Genomic DNA, 21,372 nt, shown 5'->3' on the forward strand with positions numbered 1-21,372 from the left:
AACTGTGTAGCTCTGCCAGCTGTTACAGCCTTATCAGGATATAACCCACATAGCTAAGGCTACTGCAGCAGTGATCTTGAGCAACTACTGTTAAGGTAAGTTTACTTACACACTGCACTTTCTTTCCCAACTGAAATCATGGAGATGAGAAGATTAGTAAAACAGCATACCAGATGAACAACTGTAGAAAAATATGCTGAAAAGCAGAGAGTTTACTGTAGAGTTTCTGTGCTGATGACATTAGGGCTACAATACTACAAATCACCATAGGAGAATTTCAGAGTAACTTCAAAACAATGCGGTCAACAAAAAAGTAGCAAATTAGATCTGTCAGGAAAAGGTACACATTCTGCCTAAATTACCAGTTATGTATTAACAACAACTAAATAGTGTGGGAAAAGGACTACAACAAACAACTTAATCTTTTCATATTCGTTTTATTATTTTATGAAATATACAGAAAGTGGTATGCAATAATATATTTGTTGGTGTTTTAAGACATATAAATCAACTGTATAATGTTAGCAGTATATACTAATTTCATCCTAGTTTTAGCTTGATGCCCTTGTTTGTACTGTTGAAGTCCAAGTCGACCTGAATGCAGGTCATGTGCCCAGCTAAAGCCAGTGAGTTATTAAAATAAAAAATACGAGAGAATTATAATTTCATAAATCATTTGTAGTAGATAGGCAGACTGGTTATAAAGTTCAAAGAATGTCAGATTCAGGTGTCACTGACATTCTGTACTCTTATTTTAGCTAGTTTGCTCTCATCTGTTAAACTGGTTAATCCATCTTCAGTGCTCATTCCAATAATCTCACAGTGTGGTAACATTTCCTCCAAAAGGATGCATACTAACCCTTTGTCTGCCACTCTGTCAAGGTGTGAGATGTCTAAATGTTTCAAATGTCTGTAAGAATAAAGAGAAACGAAAAGCAAGTCAATTAAGAAAACTATTAACAGCAAGTCTGCTACAGGAACTGGCAACATATTCAAAAGAACTTCAGTACATGAGGGGGATATTCAGAAACTAGCAGCACTTTAGAAGTGTTACTCAACATGATAGTGTGTTTTTTTTTTTTAACCTTCCTATTGTCACAGCATGGAGCTATTGTGACTAGGTATGCATCTAAACTAAATGTTTTTACACTCAACATGCAAAAAAAAAGAAGTTATGTCTTACCATAACGTTCTATCTGTGTTGTCGATCTTCACTAATCCTTGATTGTGGGCTTGGTTCCGAGCCTCAAAACCGAATTGGCTGTTTATTTCAGTTTGCGCCTTACAAACTCTCGGGCTTTACCCGTAATGCTTCTCTCAAATTACCTCAGATCGAGTTTGCTCAAAATAGAGGCAGACAATTAGCAAATAAGAATAACAGACCAGATATAAGTCCCTAATATGAGCCAGTTCTGGAAAAAAATTTGATCCACTAAGAGTCTCAGGCTGGGGAAATGTCAAGGATTAGTGAAGACTGACAACACAGAAGGAAGGTTATGGTAAGACAATTTCTTTATCTGATGTTGTCAGTCTTCACATAATCCTTGACTGCGGAACAGAGTCCCTAGATACCTGAATCTTGAGAAATCTCACGCAAGAATATTCCTAAGCACCATCAAGCCGAATGATGCTCGTCCCCTGAAGACCTGATCCAATCTGTAACGAGTGATAAAAGTATGAGGAGAAGACCAAGTGGCTGCTGCACAAATATCATGTAAAGAAGCTCTGGCATGAAAATTTTGCCACCACTCTTGTTGAGTGGGCTTTTATTGGGCGTGAAAGGCTGAGCCCTTTTGACTGACAGATCAATGTGATACAATCTTTGAGCCATTTCACCAAAGTAACCTTGGAAACTAGGTTACCTAAAGAAAGCAAGGAAAAAGCAGCAAACAATTGGTCAGATTTTTCTGAAATTCTTTGTTCTTTGGAGATAAAAACATAGCTATCTGTGGACGTCTAATAAATGAAGGGAATACTCCCCTTTATTAGAAAAATTATGGAAAAAGACCGGTAGTTGAACTGTCTGATTAATATTAGATTCTGAGACTACCTTCGGTAAAAAAGGATGGATTGTAATAAGGAAGACCCTGTCTTTGTGAAATATTATGTAGGGTGGTTTGCAGGACAAGGCCTGAAGTTCAGACACTCTTCTGGCAGTTGTACTAGCCACTAAAAATAAAGTTTTCCAAGACAAAAACTTAAATCACAAGTACCTGATGGTTCAAAAGGAGACAAAGTTAAGGGACTGAAGAATTAGTGTTAGATCCCAAGGAGGTTCTTTAAATGGAGGTCTTAACATTAGGGCCCCCCTTTACAAAGTTCATGTGACATAAGGCATGACCCATCAAACCCCATATGGAAGTTCGAGACTGCCACTAAATGGACTTTAACTGTTGATGTAGACGAACAAGATTGATAAAGGTTAGCTAAAAAAAAAAAAAAAAACTCTATAAACAGGGGTCGAATAAGGATCAAGTTCATTCATAAGGGCCCAACCTGAAAATTTTTCCCATTTACTTTGCTAGAGTTTCCTAGTTGAAGGTTTGTGATGCGCCACAATGATTTAAAGGGGAGGATGCCAAGCAATCATGGGAACTGGAGAAGCCACGCCGTGAGCTTTAGATGATGGAGGTTCGAATGAACCACGCCCTCCGGATGAGGCAGCAGATCTGGAGCTGGGTCCAGTATCCATGGTTTCTGAAGAAGATGAGGCCAAAGGAAGGGAAACCAAACTTGTTGAGGCCAAAAAAGGGGCAATGAGGATTACCGAGTTTTCCAACCTCTTGGCTTTTTTTAGGAACTGGGATATCAAGGGAGTTGGGGAAAAGCATAGAGAAGACAGGGGGAGGGGGCAATGGTGGGGAAAGTACAGTTGTGTACACTTAACCATAAATGTAGATGTTCGAGTGTATTCACTGTTTCAGTCATCACATTTGGGTTATCTGCTTGCAAGTAGCCCTCAGTCGGCCTGATTATCAGTCTTGGGTCCTGCATCGGTTGCTGTCTCATCTTCCATGACGTCAGGTAGTCAGGGGTATAAAGCATGCAGCAGATGGCATTAAATCAGTTTTTCTTGCCCCAGATGTCAGGTGCTCCCAAAATGGGAAGCAGTTGTATACAAGGTTACACCTCTAACAAAAAAAGCAAACACACCAGAAAGCTTTAAGCATAGTAAACAAGAATAGAGGTATAGTCAATAGAAGTCAGGGGGCTGGAGGGAGGGTAACCAGGACTGCAACAATGAATACACTTGAACATCTACATTTATGGTAAGTGTACACAACTGTACTATGTTCTTCGTGTTTCACAGTTGCAGTCATCACATTTGGATAGATTCCCAAAGCTAAGGCTGGGAGGAGGCAATTAGATAGCATTAGGACGAACTATAAGGCCCTGCAAGACTGCAGTGGCAAAGCCAGTCCTGGATTTAGAAAAAATTGGCAAGTGGTAATGCTTGGTGAAGGTATGTACAGAGCTCCAGGTAGCAGCTTCCAGGATGTCCCTGGTAGGGACACCTCTGAGAAAGGCTGTAGAGGTAGATGCAGCCCTGGTAGAATGAGGTCTTATCCCCTGTGGGGTAGGTTTTCCATGGTGTTTATAGCAGAAATGAATGCAATGGCCTATCCACTTAGAAATGTTTTGCTTTGAAATGGCCTTCCCCTCTGCCCCTGCAGCAAATGCAACCAGCAGCTGTTCAGATTTCCTGAGAGGTTTAGTCCTGTCCAGGTAAAATCTAAGTTGTCTGTGCATGTCCAAGGAGTGCAGTATTCATTCCCCTTTGTTCTGTGGATTATAAAAAAAAGGCTGGCAAATAAATGGACTGATTATGGGCCACACTGGATATAACCTTGGGCATAAAGGAAGGATTGGTCCCGAGGGACACCCTATCCTCATGAAAGATGATGAAAGGCTCCACTGCCATGAGGGGTTGTAATTCAGACACCCTTCTTGCTGAAGTAATAGCTAGAAGAAAGGCTGTTTTCCAAGAAAGGAATTTCAACTCTGCATTTGCAGCTGGCTCAAAGGGAGGAAAAGTGAGCTTTTCCAATGCAAAGTTAAGGTCACAGGCTGGAGTAGAGGCTCTCCTGGGTGGTCTTAAGTTTATGGCCCCTCTGAGGAATTGCATCAGCAGTGGATGAGGGAAGAGAGGTGGCTCTGTATTGTAATGTGCTGAAATGGCAGAGGCATGAATTTTGATGGAAGAAAAGGAAAGGCCTTTGTGAAGCATCTCAGTTAAGTATTGAAGAATATGTGGAAAATTGGGCACTCCTGTGCCCATCCCCTGAGTCTGGCTCCAGGAACAGAATCTTTTCCATTTATCAGCATAGGATTTTCTAGTACTAGGCCTCCTTGCCTCCAGAATGACATCCATCACTTGCTTACTGAGGGATGGTAACGGAGAGATCAGGTAATTAGTCAGGCTGCAAGGTTCAGTGTTTGAAGCTGTGGGTGCAGAATCTGGCCCTCCTGCTGGGACAGCAGGGCAGGGGTCTGAGGTAGGTGCCATGGTTCCAGCAGTGTCACACTTTGCAAGAGGGGGTACCAGTGTTGGCATGGCCAGTCTGGTGCAATCAGTGTTGTCCTTGCTTTGTCGTATTTGATCTTTAGTAGCACTTTGGAGAGGAGAGGCAAGAGGGAGAAAGGCATAAACTGATAGGTTTTTCCACGTGAAGGACAGGGTATCCACTTTCCAAGCTGGTTTGTGGGGAGTCCTTGTGCAGAATTTGTCCAATTGGTAGTTCTGAGGGGAGGCAAACAGGTCTATCTCTGGGATCCCCCATTTGTTTCTCAACATGTTGAATATCTTTTGTTCCAGTTTCCACTCGTGTGGGTCCATGAGATTTCTGCTTAGGGCATCTGGCAGTGTATTTAGTTTGCCTGGCAGGAAATGAGCTTGTAGGTGCACTTAGTAGCTCAAGGCTGTGTTCCACAGAGCCATGGCTAATCTGCAGAGAGGGTATGAGTGGGTTCCCCCCTGCTTGTTTATGTACCACATAACACTGGTCTTGTCCGTCTTTACCAATAATTGTCCTGGAAGAATGTGGTCCTTGAAGGCTGTCAGAGCATTCTGTACAGCTAACATTCCATTTTGATTGATATGCAGGTGCATTTGATTTGGGTTCCATTTGCTCTGAATGCACTGCCCTGCCAAGTGAGCCCCCCATGCATAGTCTGATGCATCTGTTGTTAGGGTTTGGGTGGCAGGGGGTAGAGTGAATGGCAGTCCCTTGTTTTGGTGGCAGGCCTCTGCCCACCAAAGGAACTCTATCTTTAGACAAGGTATGATAGGAATCATTGATTCTAGGTCCTGAGAATGTTGACACCATAAGGCTTTTTAGATACCATTGTAATTTCCTCATATACATCAGTAGTATGCAAGAGGCCATGAACCCCAGGGCTTGCAGTATTTTCCTTGCAGATAGCTGGGTCTTTGTGTCCAGTAGTTTGAAGTAGGCTGTCAAATGAACTTTTTTCTCTGGTGTGAGGTAGGCCATCTGGGAAGTTGTATTCAAGCTTGCTCCCAGGAATAGTTTGTTGACAGGGTACTAGATGTGATTTTGTTTCGTTTATGGTGTACCCCGGAGAAGTTAGTAAATTCTTTACAAATGCCAGATGATTTATTAGTATGCCCTGGCTTTCTGCCTGAATTAGACAGTCATCCAGGTATGGGTATATTTGAATATTTCTTTGCCTGCAAAATGGAACGACAGGAGCTAGGCACTTTGTGAATACCCTGCGCGCAGTAGATAAGCCAAAGGGCAGTGCAGAGAACTGATAGTGCATGTAGCCTGCTCTGAAGCGTCGGTATCTTCTGCAAGATTCCCTTATTGGTATGTGCAGGTAGGCGTCATTTAAATCCAGTGTTGCCAACCAGACATTTTTGCCTAACATGGGAAGCAGCTGATGAAGAGTTAGCATTTTGAATTTTGGGATTTCCAAAAAAGGTGTTTAGGAGAGACAGGTCCAGAATAGGACGCCAGGAATTGTCTTTTCTGGGTATCAGGAAAAGTCTTGAGTAGAAACCTTGCCCCCAATGCCAGCACTGATGCTTAGAAGAGAGAGAACTTGCCTTTGAGCCTCTGCCCACTGATATGGGGGTAGGTCTGGCAAACTATTTGGGGTTGGTAAGGAGTGGAAGTGGAATCTGTATCCTTGTGAAACTATATTTAAAACCCATTTGTCTTGGGTAATGAGTTCCCAATTTTTTGCATGCAGGGCAATCTTTCCCCCTAAAGGAACAGTCAGTTGAGCAGGGCTTGGAAGGTTTAAAGTTAAGTCATTGTGACAGTTTACCATAAGTGGGTGTCTTACTACTCCTAGTTTTGGAAGTGGGAGCCCCCCACTGCTTAGGCCTGTGAGCACCTTGGGAATGAAGCTTTGGTGTTCTGCTGGTTCTGGGTTTGGACTGAGAAGGCCTGGAAGAGGCAGGAAAAGACCAATTCTTAGAAGGCTAATGCCTACTAAATATGGGAGGCTGTACTTGCAGGAAATCTTTAACAGTTTGCATAGATTTAGCTTTTTCCTCCATCTTTTTAAGTACTTTTGCTTTGTTGCCAAACAGGTGGTCTTCGTTTAAGGGAGCATCCAGTAATTTAGCTTTAACATGATCTGGCAAAGATTGCTCCTTTAGTCAGGCATGCCTTCTAAGTACAGACCCAGTGACACAGCCCTGCAAGATGCCTCTAATGAATCAAAACCACATTGCAAAATATGTTTTCCAACTTGTTCAGCAGAATGCATTAAATCCTGTAATTCTTTATTTTCAGCACAGTCAGGAATCAACATCATTTTCTGCTTAAGCAATGCAATAATATGTTGCTGATACTTTAACATATGAAACTGGCAGTGTAAGGCCCTAATGGCCAAAGTTACCCCATCTGTCCAGGGCCTTGGAATCTCTATCAGAGGGGGTAGGGTTTTTGGCAGTAGTAGCCTTAATGCCCTTGGGTCCCTCTGAAATGGTCTCAGGATCCGCAGCAGGATTTTTAAAAAGGAACTTGTGAGAGTCAGGTACCCTGTAATACCTGTCAGGTTTTCAAGGAGCAGAAGTAGAGAGTCAGGAGCCATAGATTCCGAGAAGACATAATCTACAATGTCCAGTACAGGAGGGATGGCTAAAGGCCTGTGTTGAGGTAGGAGTAAGAATTCCCTAAGCCTCTTTTTGGACTGAAGAGTAATCCTGGCTTTCCCAGCGGAAATGCTCCCTAAGAGTATGCAAGGTTTCACAAAAAGAGAAATCCTCTGGAGGAGAAGCAGAGGGAATGGAGTCCTCTGCATCAGAATCCTCGTAGGTAGATAAGGGCAACTCCTGGTCATCAGTGAAAACAGAAATTTCAGAATCCTGATCAGAAGGATTCAGAAGGAAAATCAGTTCTAGGTCTTTTAGAGGGAGAAGGGTGGCTTCCCCTGATTAGAGTACTAAGGTCTTCAGCCATTCTTATCATTTGTTTTTTAGGCATAGGGGCCTGACCATGCGGTCTGGGCATCAGTTTTCTAGGCACTGATCGAGTTTTAGGCCTTGAAGAAGAAGATGGTGTCAGTTTAATATGCAAGTCAGTAGGCCTGAATACACCCTCAGAAGCCGGTGCCTGCACAGCGGCTCCGGACCCATCCAAGGTAGAGACATCCACAGGTTCCACAGCTGAAGAAGCATTTTGCGGCATACTGGACTTTGAATGGGTCTCAGTAGAGGCCTGCGAATCTGAAGTAGCAGGTTTCAGGGACTGCGAAAGCACCTCACTGAGTTCTGGCAAACTGGCGACTAGTTTAGGAGAAGCATCGTCGGGAGCTTTAGACCTATGCGGCCTGTCTCTGTCTTTATCTTTGTGTTTTTTCGCAATGTCAGTAGTCGGGTGGCTTACCGAAGCCATTTCTGGATAATTGAACAGAGTACCAAAATATTTAGATGTGAAAATTAACTGACGATGAATAGTACAGGGGTTGAATAAGGCACAAAACCGACAGGAAGGTACGTCGTGGTCTGGGCCTAGGCAAGGAATGCAGTATGAATGAAAATCTTTATGAGGTATTTGCTTTCCACAAGAAATACAATTGTTAACTTTTACTGATATCGGTTTAGAGCAAGAAAAAGGATCCCCAATGGGGTACTTAGCTTAGTTGAAGACTTTGAATCTGAAACTCGAAAACGAGTATTTCAGGAGTTGGCCGACTGGCACTTGCGAACTGCTTCTGCTTTGGGCACTGCAAGGCAAGAAAGACTGATGTAATGGCGTCGGCTGCAAGCTTTATACCCTGACTACCTGATGTCATGGAAGGTGAGACAGCAACTGATGCAGGACCCAAGACTTTGATAATCAGGCTGACTGAGGGCTACCTGCAAGCAGATAACCCAAATGTGATGACTGCAACAGTGAAACACGAAGAACATCAGCGTCTCTGTGAGGTTAGGGCAAAGTAACTTCTGCACTTGCTGTTTAGAGAGGATGCAAAAAGATCACAGCAAGGTTGGCCTTGGAGACGAAAAATCTCCTTCCCCACCACTAGATTGAAACCACTCATGAGACATGAGAACGGTTGGCCTTAGAGATGGAAAATCTCCTTCCCCACCACCGGATTGAGACCACTCAAGAGAATGGTTTTGCTCAGTTTGTCTGCTATCACTTGGCAGCTCCACGGAATATGCTTCTCTGTGAGGAAGCGATTGGAAGAAATCGCCATTGCCAAACTCTGAGGGCTTCTCGACAAAATGGGTAAGATTTGGTTCCCCCATTTGTTGATATACCAGATTACTGACATGTTGTTCATCTGAACTGCTACTGTTCCTACAGGAAGGGCATCCTGAAATGCTAGCAACGGTAACAGCACTGCCCTTATCTCTAGAATATTGATGTGCAAGTTGGCCTCCAGTTGGGACCATGTGCCTTGGACTGTCCTTCCCAGATAATACCCCCTCCATCTAGGAAGCATCCGCGGTCACTATGGTTGTTGAAGGATGAATGTTCGGCCCGAAAGAGTCTCGGAGTGGAGCCACCACAAAAGATCCTGTTTACAGCGATTGGCACTCAAGATGGTGTGAGACACTGGCTGATCTATCAGAGACCACTGGGAGGCTAGTAACCACTGTAAGATTTGCATGTGATATCTTGCTAAGGGAACAAGAGTGATTGAGGCTGCCATCGAGCCTAATGCTTGTAGGACTAATCTGGCTGGAACACTTTTGCTCTGGATAATTTGGCTGACCTGGGATCTGATCCTTTGAAGTCTTTCAGGTGGGAGTGAATCAATTCCTGCAACTGTGTCCAACAGGGCTCTAATGAATCCTAGTTGTTGTGAGGGTTGCAAATTTGACTTTTCTTTAATTTACTATGATTCCTAGAGATGCAGTGTGTGATCTCTTGCCCGCTCTATCTGATGTCTGGTGGTAGCGGTGAGGAGCCAGTCGTCGAGGTATGGAAAAACCCTAAATCTTTGCAGTTTGAGATGAGCTGCTACCACTTTGGTGAACACCCTAGGGGCTGAGGTGAGTCCAAAGGGCAGTGCTCTGAATTGGAAATAATTGGCTCCCAGCTGAAAGAGCAGGAAACCTCCTGCAGCGTTTGTCCATTTTTATGTGGTAATATGCATGGAAGTCTACAGAGGACATCCAATCGTCCTTTTCCATAAATAAAGTATAGACTGTACCGAGACCATCCAAAATTTAGTTTGCTGTACTGCCTTGTTAAACTGGCTGAGATCCAAAATGGGTCTCCAGTCCCCTCTTTTTTTGGGCACTAAAAAGAACCTTGAGTAAAACCTGGATCCTGTTTGGTCTGGTGGGACTTTTTGGATTACTTATGTTGAGCAGTTTTTTTTAATTTCTGCTACTGCTGCTTCCCTGTGATTAGGTGGAACATCCGGGAGCCTTTTTTGGGGTTTTGGACTTATAGAGAGTGGGATATTGTAACCTCTGGATATGATTCCCTGTACCCATTTGTCTAAAGTTATCAGTTGCCAGGAAGGTTGATGCAAGGATAACAGTCCCCTGACTGACTCCAGAGGTAGGCAATCAGGCCTCCCTTCAGGAGTGCTGGTAGGAAGTACCAGAGAAGGAATCTTTGGACCCCTGGTTCTGCAGGCCACTTCTGCATCTAGGGCGGTGTCTTCCATTACTTCCCCCTCTTCCCCGGGGAAAGTCTTTGCCACACGAGTCCTGGAAAGGCCCTTGGGATTTTTTTGAACCGTAGTCTCACACTTATCTGGTTCCTAGAGTAAGGTTGTTGAGGAGTGGAGAAACGTACACCTACGGCAGAAACAGTCTTCCCATCTTTCTCATATCTGGCTAGAGTGCCTTTTACGTTAGAGCCTAAAAGGTATGATCTGTCAAACAGAGTGTTGACGAATGATGCTTTAAATGGCTCTGCAAAGTCACACAAAAGTATCCAGGAATGCCTTCTAATGGCTATGCCTGAACCCGCCGTTCTTGTCATCCCTTCAGCTGCATGGGGAATCAGCCTCATAGATGAGTTAAAAATTGCTTAAAGGGTGGCGACCTGAGAAGCAACTTTGTTCCATACCTCTTCAGGTACTGCTCCTGAGACGGTATCTGAAAGCTCTTTGATTAGATCCCTCTGTAACCTTGTAAAACACACTTCCCAAACCTATCCATAGTCCTAGGCTCCTTGTTAGGAGGCTGGATAGTTGGACTTTCCTTAGAAAGCTCCTTCTTAGTGGCTGCCTCTATCACAATGGCGTCCATGGGTATGCCTTGGGACCAGTGATGCTCTTCTTTGAGGGTGGAAAGGATCCAGTCAGGTGTCTTGGAGATCAGTTCGATGGAGTCAGGCGTCTTCCATGTCCTCTGAGTGATCAGTTTAACAAGCTCGTCAGTAGGTGGAAAGATAAAACAGGTAGAAGGTTGGGCACGAAAAGCCTCCAAGTATAACGACTCCGAAGGTTGGAGGGAAGACCAGCCTTTGCTTCAGGATCTCTAGGATGTTCCTGAAGGAAACATCATCAGGTGGTGATGTAGGAGAACCTTCCCCTTCATCAAAGTTAGTATCTTCGGTGACTCCTCCGTGGAGCCTATCTGCTTCTTCTTGCACTTTTCTTCGCAGGTACTTCCACAGGGGGATGTTCCAGGGAAGTGTCCGAACAGGAAACCACCAAAGGGGGTCTTTCCTGGGGCTTTAGTGCCCTCTGTCCCAGGGAAGAGACTGATGGAAGCTCTGGTCGAGGAGATGTAGAAGTTTGTCCCGATGGGGATGGCAGAGACTGAGTCTCCAATGGACAGGGCCTTCTACATGATTCAGAAGGCCGGCCCACCTGTAGAGGGATGGGAGCCCGGAAGAGAAACAGACTACTTCGGAACAGAGGTCTCACCCTGCACCGAGCAGGTAACCCCCTGAAACTGAAGCCAGGGTTGAACCAACAAAAACCGAGGCACTGAGGGTCATGGAAGGCTCTGAAATTAATGAAGTCTATCCATGGACCTCAGTGAAGCTGGGAATGTGGAACCATGGGCTCCAGTGACTCACTAGGAGTTGGAGGAGAAAGAACGGATGGTGCTGTAACACGGCCGATCCCGGTGCCGGTTTGGCACCTCAATGTTAGGAACTGATCCACCAGTCTCATAATGTCCGATTCACAGGGACTCTTAGGGTATTGAGCTGAAGTCATCGGAGACTTAGGAGGTCTTGGATCAACAAAGGGGCTCGGTGGTCTATCCTTAAATGGGTCTATAGAAGGAGAGTATCTGGATCTTGAAACAAAAATAACCTCTGAGTGCTCTGGTACTGATGAGTCCCCTTGTTGCCGAGGCAGTTGACGTCGACTACAAAGTCTTGGTTGGTTTTGAGTCTTTTTTTGTCATTTGGGTGCCAAGGAACTCTTCGACACCGAAGGCTGCTTAGAAACCTTTTTAGGTGGTTCTGAAGTGTTATGAACAGAGGAAGGTTGCTTCTTGGAAGAAGAGGATGACGATGAAGAACTGGCTTCAGTTTTGGACTCAGAAATGGGCTCTTCAAAGTCATCTTTTAGCAGTCCTTTAAGAATAATTTTATTTCTTTGTTCGGTGAGTGTCCTAGCGGAGAAACCATGGCATATTGAACAGTCCTCCTGCAGGTGAACTTTACCTAGGCAATACACACCACACATGCCTGTCCGAGTTAGGCATTTTTCTCTCACATTTCTGGCACCTTTTAAACCTCAAAGTGCTCTTAGATGACTTGGCTGGGGATTCAGATTTTTCAGCCATAATGAAAACAAATACACACTCACTAGAAAAAAAGGGACAGAAAAATTTTTTTTTTTTTTTTTTAAATAACAGGAAAAAGGAAAGGAAATACCAATGATGGTATTTTAGAGAATACTGCAGTGGTGGTGCTGCAGTAGCGTTGTCGCCTCACAGTAAGACGTCCTGTTCGATTCTCAGCTAGAGCGTCTTCTGTGTGGAGAAATGCGTGAATGGGCGTACCTTCGTTGAAAGTTGTGCGTCAGGGCCGGCAACTCGGCACGTAAAAATCTACTGCCAATTATTAGCGGACCTGAGTTCCGCTGTGGCGACCCCTAACCGGGAAAAGCCGAAAGACACAACAGCAACCTGAATAAAAAGAAGTACCAACAATGGTACTGAGGAAAGAACTACCAACATTAGTGGAAGTAAAGCGAGGGAGACACACACGCTATTAAGACAACGAGAATATACTTCTGGCATATACTTCTCAGAAGTACAGGCAAGCACGGAAGGGCTGTGGCTGACTAAGTTTGTGGATGACTGCAAACTGGGTGCTATAATAGAGTCTCTGGCCAACATGGAGATCCTCCAGAAGGGCCTAAATGAGACTGATGCATGGTGTCAAAGCCATGGTCTCAAGCTAAATGCAACAAAATGCGTATTAATCCCCTTTGGAAAAAACAGTGTACCCGCAAACTACAACATAGGAGGTAATCCCCTGAAATCTGAAGAAGAAATAAGGGATCTAGGGACCCAAGTAGATAGTCACTTTCCTTTGATAACCATGTTGCCAAAGTGGTTAGAAAATCCTTCTATGTGACCCATCTGATCATGAAAGGGTTCGCATCAAGATCTAAGGATGTAATGGTGCCCCTCTACTCTTCCCTCATCAGACCCATTATTGAGTACAATGCACCAATTGGAATGTACCTGGTTAGACATCTCCAGCAGCTGGAGAGACCACAGAGGTACCTAACCAAGAGGATTACTGGCCTCAAACGTCCTATGCAGCACGATTGAAAAAGCTAAGTCTGTTCTCTGTTGCATACCGCTTTCTCAGAGGCGACCTCTGTCTAGCGTACAGAGCCATGTCCAACCCAGAATTGTTGAACATGCTCCATCTTAGCAAAACCAAATCTACTCGAGCTACACGCTCTAGGGATATAAACCTCAACACAACAATGAATAGAACATGCTACAGGGATATATTCCCTTCGCAGAGACTTCCCTTACTATGGAACAGGGTCCTGATCTACATAAGACAGAGCCCCTCACTATCACTCTTCAAGAAGAACCTTGATGAGTGGATGGGTAACAGAAAGTTCACACCGGGGATCACACCAACCACACTACTAGATAGGGGCCAAGGGTACTAGCTGCTAGAACAAGGGTCTAGGGAACTACTAAAGGGGCGGTGAATACTGCACAACGTGGCTGGGCTAATATATGCCTTCGGGCAGATAGCCCAGTACCAACCTATGAACCTATGAGAAGAGCGGGTAGAGAAAAAAGACACTAGAGATAAAAAGAAGGCTTACAAAAAGAGAAAAAAGGATATTTTTAAAGAAAAACTTACTTTAATTAAAAGTCAAAGCTCAAGAGCAGTTGGACGTGTCTGACACACGATGCGGCAAACGAGATCGGAGGTAATTTGAGATGAGCATTAAGGATAATATGTAGCTCAAGAGTCTGGAAGGTGCAAGCTGAAATAAACAGCCGAGTCGGTTCCGAGGCTCGGAACTGAGCCCACAGTCAACTATTATGTGAAGACTGACAACATCAGATCAAAAGTTATGTACTTACCATAAGGATATATCTGAGGTGTTGTCTTAATTTCATCTGGTTCAACATGTGGGTTGTTGTATCTGACCTCAACGCCTTATACCAAGGTATTGGATTTGAGAGCTCTGACTCCTTCCATACCCATAATTCCCCTGTCCTGCATGAATTACCTCAGATAGAGTTTGCTGGATGACCTCAAGTGGTGATAAAATTATGTAGGAAAAAAATAAGGAAGGTGAAAACAGACACTATTTTATAAGACAAGAATTACAAAGGGTCACACAGGTTCCATACAGGTTTGGTCAATCCCAATAAGTGACAATTTGGCAGGGGGAAGGAGGGAGGGGAGTTGAACCAAACAAAAATGAGACAACACGTATCTGTCATTATGGCAAGTATATAGCTTTTGTATTCAATGTTTTCTATCTTCGTCTGATTCAACATGTGGGGCAGATTCCCAAGATACCAGACAGGGACCTGGGTGGTCTCAAGGAAGGACATTCCTTATTATGGCAGAGCCAAAAGATGTGAGAATCCTAGAATGCATATTTAACTTAGTCAAAGGCCAACTTTGGGAAGAAATAAGTTATGTACTCACCATAACGTTCCATCTGAGTAGGTATCGTCATTTGTCTGCAACCTTTGGGATACGGATCCGATCTCGGATCCGAGCCGGCGACTTCTATCACAGCACAGATCCGTACTCCTAGCTCCTCCCTTTACCCATAATCCCCTACCAACCCTGACTGACCTCAGATCAAGTTTGCCCCATAGCACAGCTAATACTGTGTCCCAGAGGGAACTAATCTAAAGAACCCCAGGTAGGATCATATTGGTCAGGGGGAAGGAGGGGGGGATGGTTGCAGACAAATGAAGATACCTACTCAGATGGAACGTTATGGTGAGTACATAACTTCTTAATCTGAAGTAGGAACTTCATTTGTCAGCAACCTTTGGGACAAAGTCCCCAGCTACCTAAATCTTGGGTGGCCTCATGGAAGAATATTCCGGAGCATTGCAGAGCCAAAAGACGCCCTACCTCAGGAGACAATATCTACTTTGTAGTGGCTGATAAAGGTATGAGATGAAGCCCAAGTGGCTGTGGAACAAATGTCATACAGAGAAACCCTAGCCTTGAAAGCAGCCGATGTAGTAAAGGCCCTAGTAGAATGAGCACAGACTCCCTGAGGTGCAGGCCTTCCCGAGCTCTGATATGCTAAGAGAATACAACTAGATATCCATCGGGAGAGGGTAACTTTAGAAACCGACTTGCCGAAGTTGTTTTGGCAAAGGAGACAGACAACTGATCGGATTGCCTATGACCAGTAGTTCGATGAATATAAAAACGTAGTTGTCTGTGCACGTCTAAAGAGTGCAGCTTATATTCTCCTTTGTTTTGATAGTTGGGGAAGAATACTGGAAGATTAATAGATTGATTAATGTTAGCTTCCGAAGATACCTTAGGTAGAAAAGACGGACTGATCCTGAAGTGAACTCTGTCTGGGTGGAAGACCAAATACGGTGGTTTGACACAGAGAGCCTGGAGTTCCGAGACCCTCTTGGCTGAAGTTATAGCCACCAAAAAGGCCATTTTCCAAGAGAGGTATTTGAGATCAACAGTGGCCGCCGGCTCGAAAGGGGGGCTAGTCAAGGCCTGTAAAACTAGGGATAAATCCCATGGAGGTACCACCTCTTTGACCGGGGGCCTGAGGAGGAAGGTACCCTTAAGGAAGGTCTTACACAGTTTGGAAGTAATAAGCGGGCCCGACTCCTACCCTACATGATAGTGCGAAATTGCTGCAAGTTGTACCTTGACCGTGGAAGAACTAGCCCCCTGGTGAAAGAGAGAAGTTAGAAAATCTAGAACTGACGCTACCGGCGCCATAAAGGGATCTAAATGACGGTGCTCTGCCCAAATGGAAAAACGTTTCCATTTACTCTGATAAACCCTTCTGGTGGAAGGCTTGTGAGCTGCTACTAGAATGGCTTTGACTGGTGATGAGATTCCGGGAGTCCTAATCAGGAGTGGAACTGGAGCAACCAAGCCGTCAGCTTTAGGTTGGCCAGGTTTGGAGTCGGGAGACCCAGGGGGTGTGAAATGAGATCCGGGAGGGGATCCAGAATCCAGGGCGGATGAATCAGGTGAGACCATAGGTAAGGGAACCACGTCTGACGAGGCCAGAATGGGGCAATGAGGATCATCTTGCTCCCCAACTGACTGGCTTTCTGCAATAGTTTAAACATCAGGGGCAGAGGCGGGTAAGCATAAAGCAGACCGGGAGGCCAAGCATGGACTAGAGAGTCTCTCGGGGACTCCCCCGGAGGGGGGAATCAGAGCAAAGTAATCGTTGCATTTGGCATTTGAGGGAGAGGCAAAAAGATCGCAACAAGGTCGCCCCCATCGGGCAAATACTTGCTCTGCCACTAGAGGATTGAGAGACCACTCGTAAGGAGTCAGGATAGTACGACTGAGTCTGTCCGCTAAAATGTTGGACCGTCCCGGAATGTGCGTTGCGATGAGAAAGCGGTTGGTGGATATCGCCCATTCCCACACTCTCATGGCCTCGCGGCAGAGAGGGTAAGACCTGGTTCCCCCCTGTTTGTTGATGTACCAGACGACTGACATGTTGTCCGTCTGTACTGCAATCATCCCCACCGGAAGAGGGTTGTGAAGTGCTTGCAACGTCAAAAGCACCGCCCTCATTTCCAGGACGTTGATATACAATGAGGTCTCTATGTCGTTCCACGTGCCTTGGACTGTTCTGCCCGAATAGTGCCCCCCCACCCCAGGCGAGAAGCGTCCGTGGTCACTGTGGCGACTGGCGGAGGCAGCGAGAAGGGGTGTCCCGTGTGGAGATTGGAGGACTGGAGCCACCACACGAGCGACCTTTTGCAGACCCCGCTTAAGGGAATGGGATGAGACAGGGGATTGCGAGATAGGGACCATTGTACCTGGAGGGTCCACTGTACGACCCTCATATTCAGCCGGGCCAAAGGCAGCAGCGGAATTGCTGCTGCCATGAACCCTAGAGCCCGCAGGACCAATTCCGCCGAAGGAGCTTGAAGTTGAAGGATGGCCTGCACGTGCAACCTCAGGTTCTGAAGCCGATCTGGAGTCAAGAAAGCAAGCATCAGTCTGGAGTCCAACCTCGCCCCTATGAAATCCAATACTTGTGTAGGAGCCAGGGAGGATTTGGCCATGTTGATGGTCAACCCTAGGAGTGGAGCCAGATTGAGGAAATAATCCCTGCATGAGCAAAGAAGATGCCTTGTTGGGGCGGTAAGGAGCCAGTCGTCCAGGTACAGAAAGACCTGAATTCCCTGGAGTCTCAGGTGGGCTGCTATTGCTGCCAAGACCCTGGTGAACACCCTGGGGGCTGAGGTGAGACCGAAGGGAAGGGCCCTGAACTGGAAATGGCCGGCTCCCAGCCGGAAGTGGAGAAACCTCCTGGAGCGTCTGTCTACGAGAATGTGATAGTACGCCATCCTTGAGGTCTATCGGGCAAATCCAGTTGTTCTCCCGCAGTAGTGGGAGAATAGATTGCAGTGTGACCATCAGGAACTTTACTTTTGGTACTGCCAGGTTCAAGAGAGAGAGATCCAGGATGGGCCTCGCGTCCCCCGTCTTTTTTGGCACCAGAAAGAACCTGGAGTAAAAACCTGATCCGAGCTGATCTGGGGGGACGGGCTGGATGGCTCATTTTTGTAAGAGCTGCTGAATTTCTGCAGTAGCCGCCTCCCTCTGATTGGGTGGTACATCGGGGAGGCTTCTGATTCTGGGGGTTACAAGAAAGGGAATTTGGTATCCTCTGGATATAACAAGAAGCACCCAGCGATCCATTGTTATGGACTCCCACATTGCTAGGTGCCTCAAAAAATGCCCCCCGACTGCCTCCAGAGTGGAGCAGCCGGGTAACCCCTCAGGGGTTATGTGTGGTCCTCTCAGAGAAAGGTTCTCTGGACCCAAAATTCCTGGGACCCCCCCTGCCTCTAGGGCGGCGTTCTCCCTGTCCTCCTCTGCCACGAGAGGACTGGTTGTCCGGAGCAGACTGGGATTGATGCGATTTCCAGAACCACATCTTCTTCTGACCCTTTTGGTTCTTGGCAAAGGACCTCTGGGGAGCAGAGAAGCGGACTCAGATGGCAGACAACGTCTTCCCGTCTTTCTCGCTCTGGACAAGGGTGTCGCAAATGGTTTTGCCAAACAATGCAGAATCATCAAAAGGGGCATTCGCAAATGATGCCTTAAAGGGTTCAGAGAAGTCCCAATGTCGGAGCCAGGCTTATCTCCTCATGACCAGTCCGACTCTGCCTGCTCTAGCAGCTCCCACAGTGGCGTGAGACAAAAGCCGCATAGTGGTGTTGGAAATAGAATGTAGGGTGGATATTCGGGAGGAGTACAGTTGCTTGTCCCCTTCCGACATGGACCCTGGGGGGGGAAGCAGCGTATTTTTTAATTAGATCCCGCTGCATCCGAATGACATGTGCCATATAGTTCATGGCCCTCATGGAGAAGGTCGCTGATCTGAAGGCCCGCTTCCCAAGGCGGTCCATCGCACGAGACTCCTTGCTCGGTGGATGAACCATGGGGCTCTCCTGAGCCAACTCTCTCTTGGTGGCTGCCGCCACCAACATGGCATCCAGAGGGGGACCTTTGCTCCAATGGGTTCTCTCTGACAGGGGGCTCAAGATTTTGTCCTGGCACTTGGGAACAGGCTCTACAGTGTCCGGCTCCCTCCAAACCCTAGTGGCTATAAGATCCACCAAGGGGTCGGGTGGAGGGGACATCCAAGAGGTAGATGGCCCTGCCTTGAACGTCTCTAGGAATACGGACTCGTCGGAGGAAGCCTTGGGGGCAGACCACCCCCCCTGATTCTGAGCATTTCCATGATGTCTCCAAAGGAGACATCCTTAGGGGGTGACCTTGGGGAGCCTTCCCCTTCATCCAAGTCCGTATCTTCAGTGAGGGACTCAGGGGAGTCCATGTGCCTCCTTTTGCACTTCGACTTGCGAGGAACCTCCTCGGGGGGGGGGCTGTCCGAGGAGTCCTCACCAGCAATATCCTGTTCCAATGGAACACCTAGAGGCGCTGAAGCAGGCTGCCCCGAAGGCCGGCTGAGGGGAGCCAGGACCAGCTGAGAGGGAGTGCAGGGGGGAGCCGAAGCCAGGACCGGAGGCCTGGATGTACTCAACAGTACCCTCTCCACCATCAAGAAAGCAGAGGGGGAGCCGCTCTCTGACGGATCCAAGATCCGACTCCCACTCAGATCCGAGGCGGGGATCGGACCCGGGGCCGAGACTGTCGGATCCGAAGGACCCATGCGCTCCGACCGGGACAGGGCCGAAAGCACACCGAGTCCCTCGGATCCGAAGCTCGGCCCACGGCTCCGAGAGGTCAGATCCGACAAACTCGAGGGAATAGTCGGAGCCGAAGTGCCTAGCACTGTCGGCTCCGACCGACCCCCGGGGATCCAACGCAGCTCGGCTCTGACAGCTCCGAACCTGGAAGGCGGGTCGGAGAAGGAGCGATAGGAGCAAAAAAGGGGGTCGCGCTCCCCCCCAAAGGGGGGGAGGCAAGAGCACTCCCATCTGCATCTGGGCCAGGATGAACCTCCTCATCATCCGGTCCTGTCCGCATCCGACATACTGAAGGTGGACCTCGAGGAGGCCACTGAGGCAGGCCTGGAGTGCCGCCTCGATGACCTCGATGGGGACCGGGTCACCCCCTCCTCGGATCCCGGTGAGAAGCAAGGGGATCGAATCAGAGGAGGAGGCGAACCAGAAATCCTGGAGGGAGAAGCCCGTTTGGCAGGCGGGGCCGAGGAGGAGTCTTTGGCCCGCCACTTAAGGTGCTTCTCCCTCCGCTTCTCTTTCCTGGCCTCCCTCACCTCCGAAGCCACAGTGGGAGGTTGAGTCCCGGTGGAGGGAGAAGCCGGTTTGGCAGGCGGGGCCGAGGAGGAGTCTTTGGCCCGCCGCTTAAGGTGCTTCTCCCTCCGCTTCTCTTTCCTGGCCTCCCTCACCTCCGAAGCCACAGTGGGAGGTTGAGTCCCGGTCGGAGGGAGGGGGGCAGGAGTGGCCGCTACCGAAGACTGCGTAGCGGTCACAGAAGTACCGAAGGCCGGAGCTGGGTCTGGGGGCAAAAGGCCCGCCAGAACCAGCTTCGACCTCCTATCCTTAAGTGCCCTGGGGTTGAAAGCAGCGCAAATCGCGCAACCCGAGGAGAGGTGTTCAACCCCAAGGCACCTAACGCACCAAGTGTGGCCATTAGCCGGTGAAAGCTTGTGACCACACTCGGTGCATTTCAAAAAATAGCTTTAGGGGCCTCCGACATCACTAAAAGAAAACGCACACATTAGGCCCCTACACACTACACACACACACACAATGCAACCAGCGAGGGCAGGGAGGAGAAATAAAGATAAAAAATTTAAGCTAATGTAAGCTAAAAGAAATGAAATTAGGGCTAGGGAACATCTAAATACACACAAAAACACTCGCTCAAAAAGAGTACAAGAAAGAAATTAAAATTTTCTTTTCTCACAAGAATACACCAAGAGCTCTGGAATCTAGCTGTTGCTTGAAGAGCGGCAAACTAGATCCGAGGTCAGTCAGGGTTGGTAGGGGATTATGGGTAAAGGGAGGAGCTAGGAGCTCGGATCTATGCTGTGATAGAAGTTGCCGGCTCGGATCCGAGATCGGATCCGTATCCCAAAGGTTGCTAAAGTTCCTACTTCAGATCAAAGGATTCATTTTCAGAGGCATTCTGTTCTTATGAAAGATAAGGAAAGGAGGTTTGCAGGAGAGTGCTTGTAATTCTGACAGATGTTTTGCAATGTAATGGCAGCCAAAGGGTTTCTGGGTTAATGACTGCAGCAAAATAGTAATATTCCAAGGAGGTATTGGATCATGAACTGGGTGTCTCGATAAAAATATTTGTCTAACTTAGGTTTTGGTCACTTTGAGGGAAGCAATGGATGTACTGTTGTGCCCCTATGCAAAAATTTGAAATGGTGGCTATTTGGACTTTAATTGTAGAGTAACTTGAACCAGCTCTAAATAGTTCCAATAGAAACTCCAACATTTCAGGCAAGGGTGCTGAAAAAGGGTCTAGTCCTTTTGAAGCTGTCCAAATAGAAAAACACTTCCATTTGCTTTTGTTAATCTTTCTTTGAGTCTCTCTAACAAGAAGAGATTATATGGTCTGCCATGGAAGAAAGTTAGACATCTCTGGTGACTGTTAAAATTGGAGAAATCATGCATTCAGTTTTATGGCCTTGAGATCTAGAAGAGATAGCCCAGATGGAAAACCAGAAAGGTATCCAGAACCCATGGTGGGTGCACCAGATGAGGCCAAAGAAAGGGGAATCATACCTGCCAAGGCTAGAAGGAGGCAATGATGATTACCCTGGTCTTGCACT

At 46.9% G+C, this 21,372-nt stretch overlaps 1 protein-coding gene across 1 annotated transcript in view; it reads right to left on the reverse strand.

The window, feature by feature from the left end:
- Positions 1 to 421: 421 nt before the first annotated feature.
- Positions 422 to 21,372, reverse strand: part of DMAC2 (distal membrane arm assembly component 2) — a 654,694-nt gene continuing 633,743 nt past the window's right edge. The window contains exon 6 of the mRNA XM_044060005.1: positions 422 to 910. Coding sequence (XP_043915940.1) covers positions 724 to 910 — 187 coding nt within the window. The 3' untranslated portion in view covers positions 422 to 723. The remainder of the gene's footprint in view (positions 911 to 21,372) is intronic.

The sequence above is a fragment of the Protopterus annectens genome, chromosome 1.part0 (assembly GCF_019279795.1).
Source record: "Protopterus annectens isolate FY-2018-M chromosome 1.part0, PAN1.0, whole genome shotgun sequence".
NCBI lineage: Eukaryota > Metazoa > Chordata > Ceratodontiformes > Protopteridae > Protopterus > Protopterus annectens.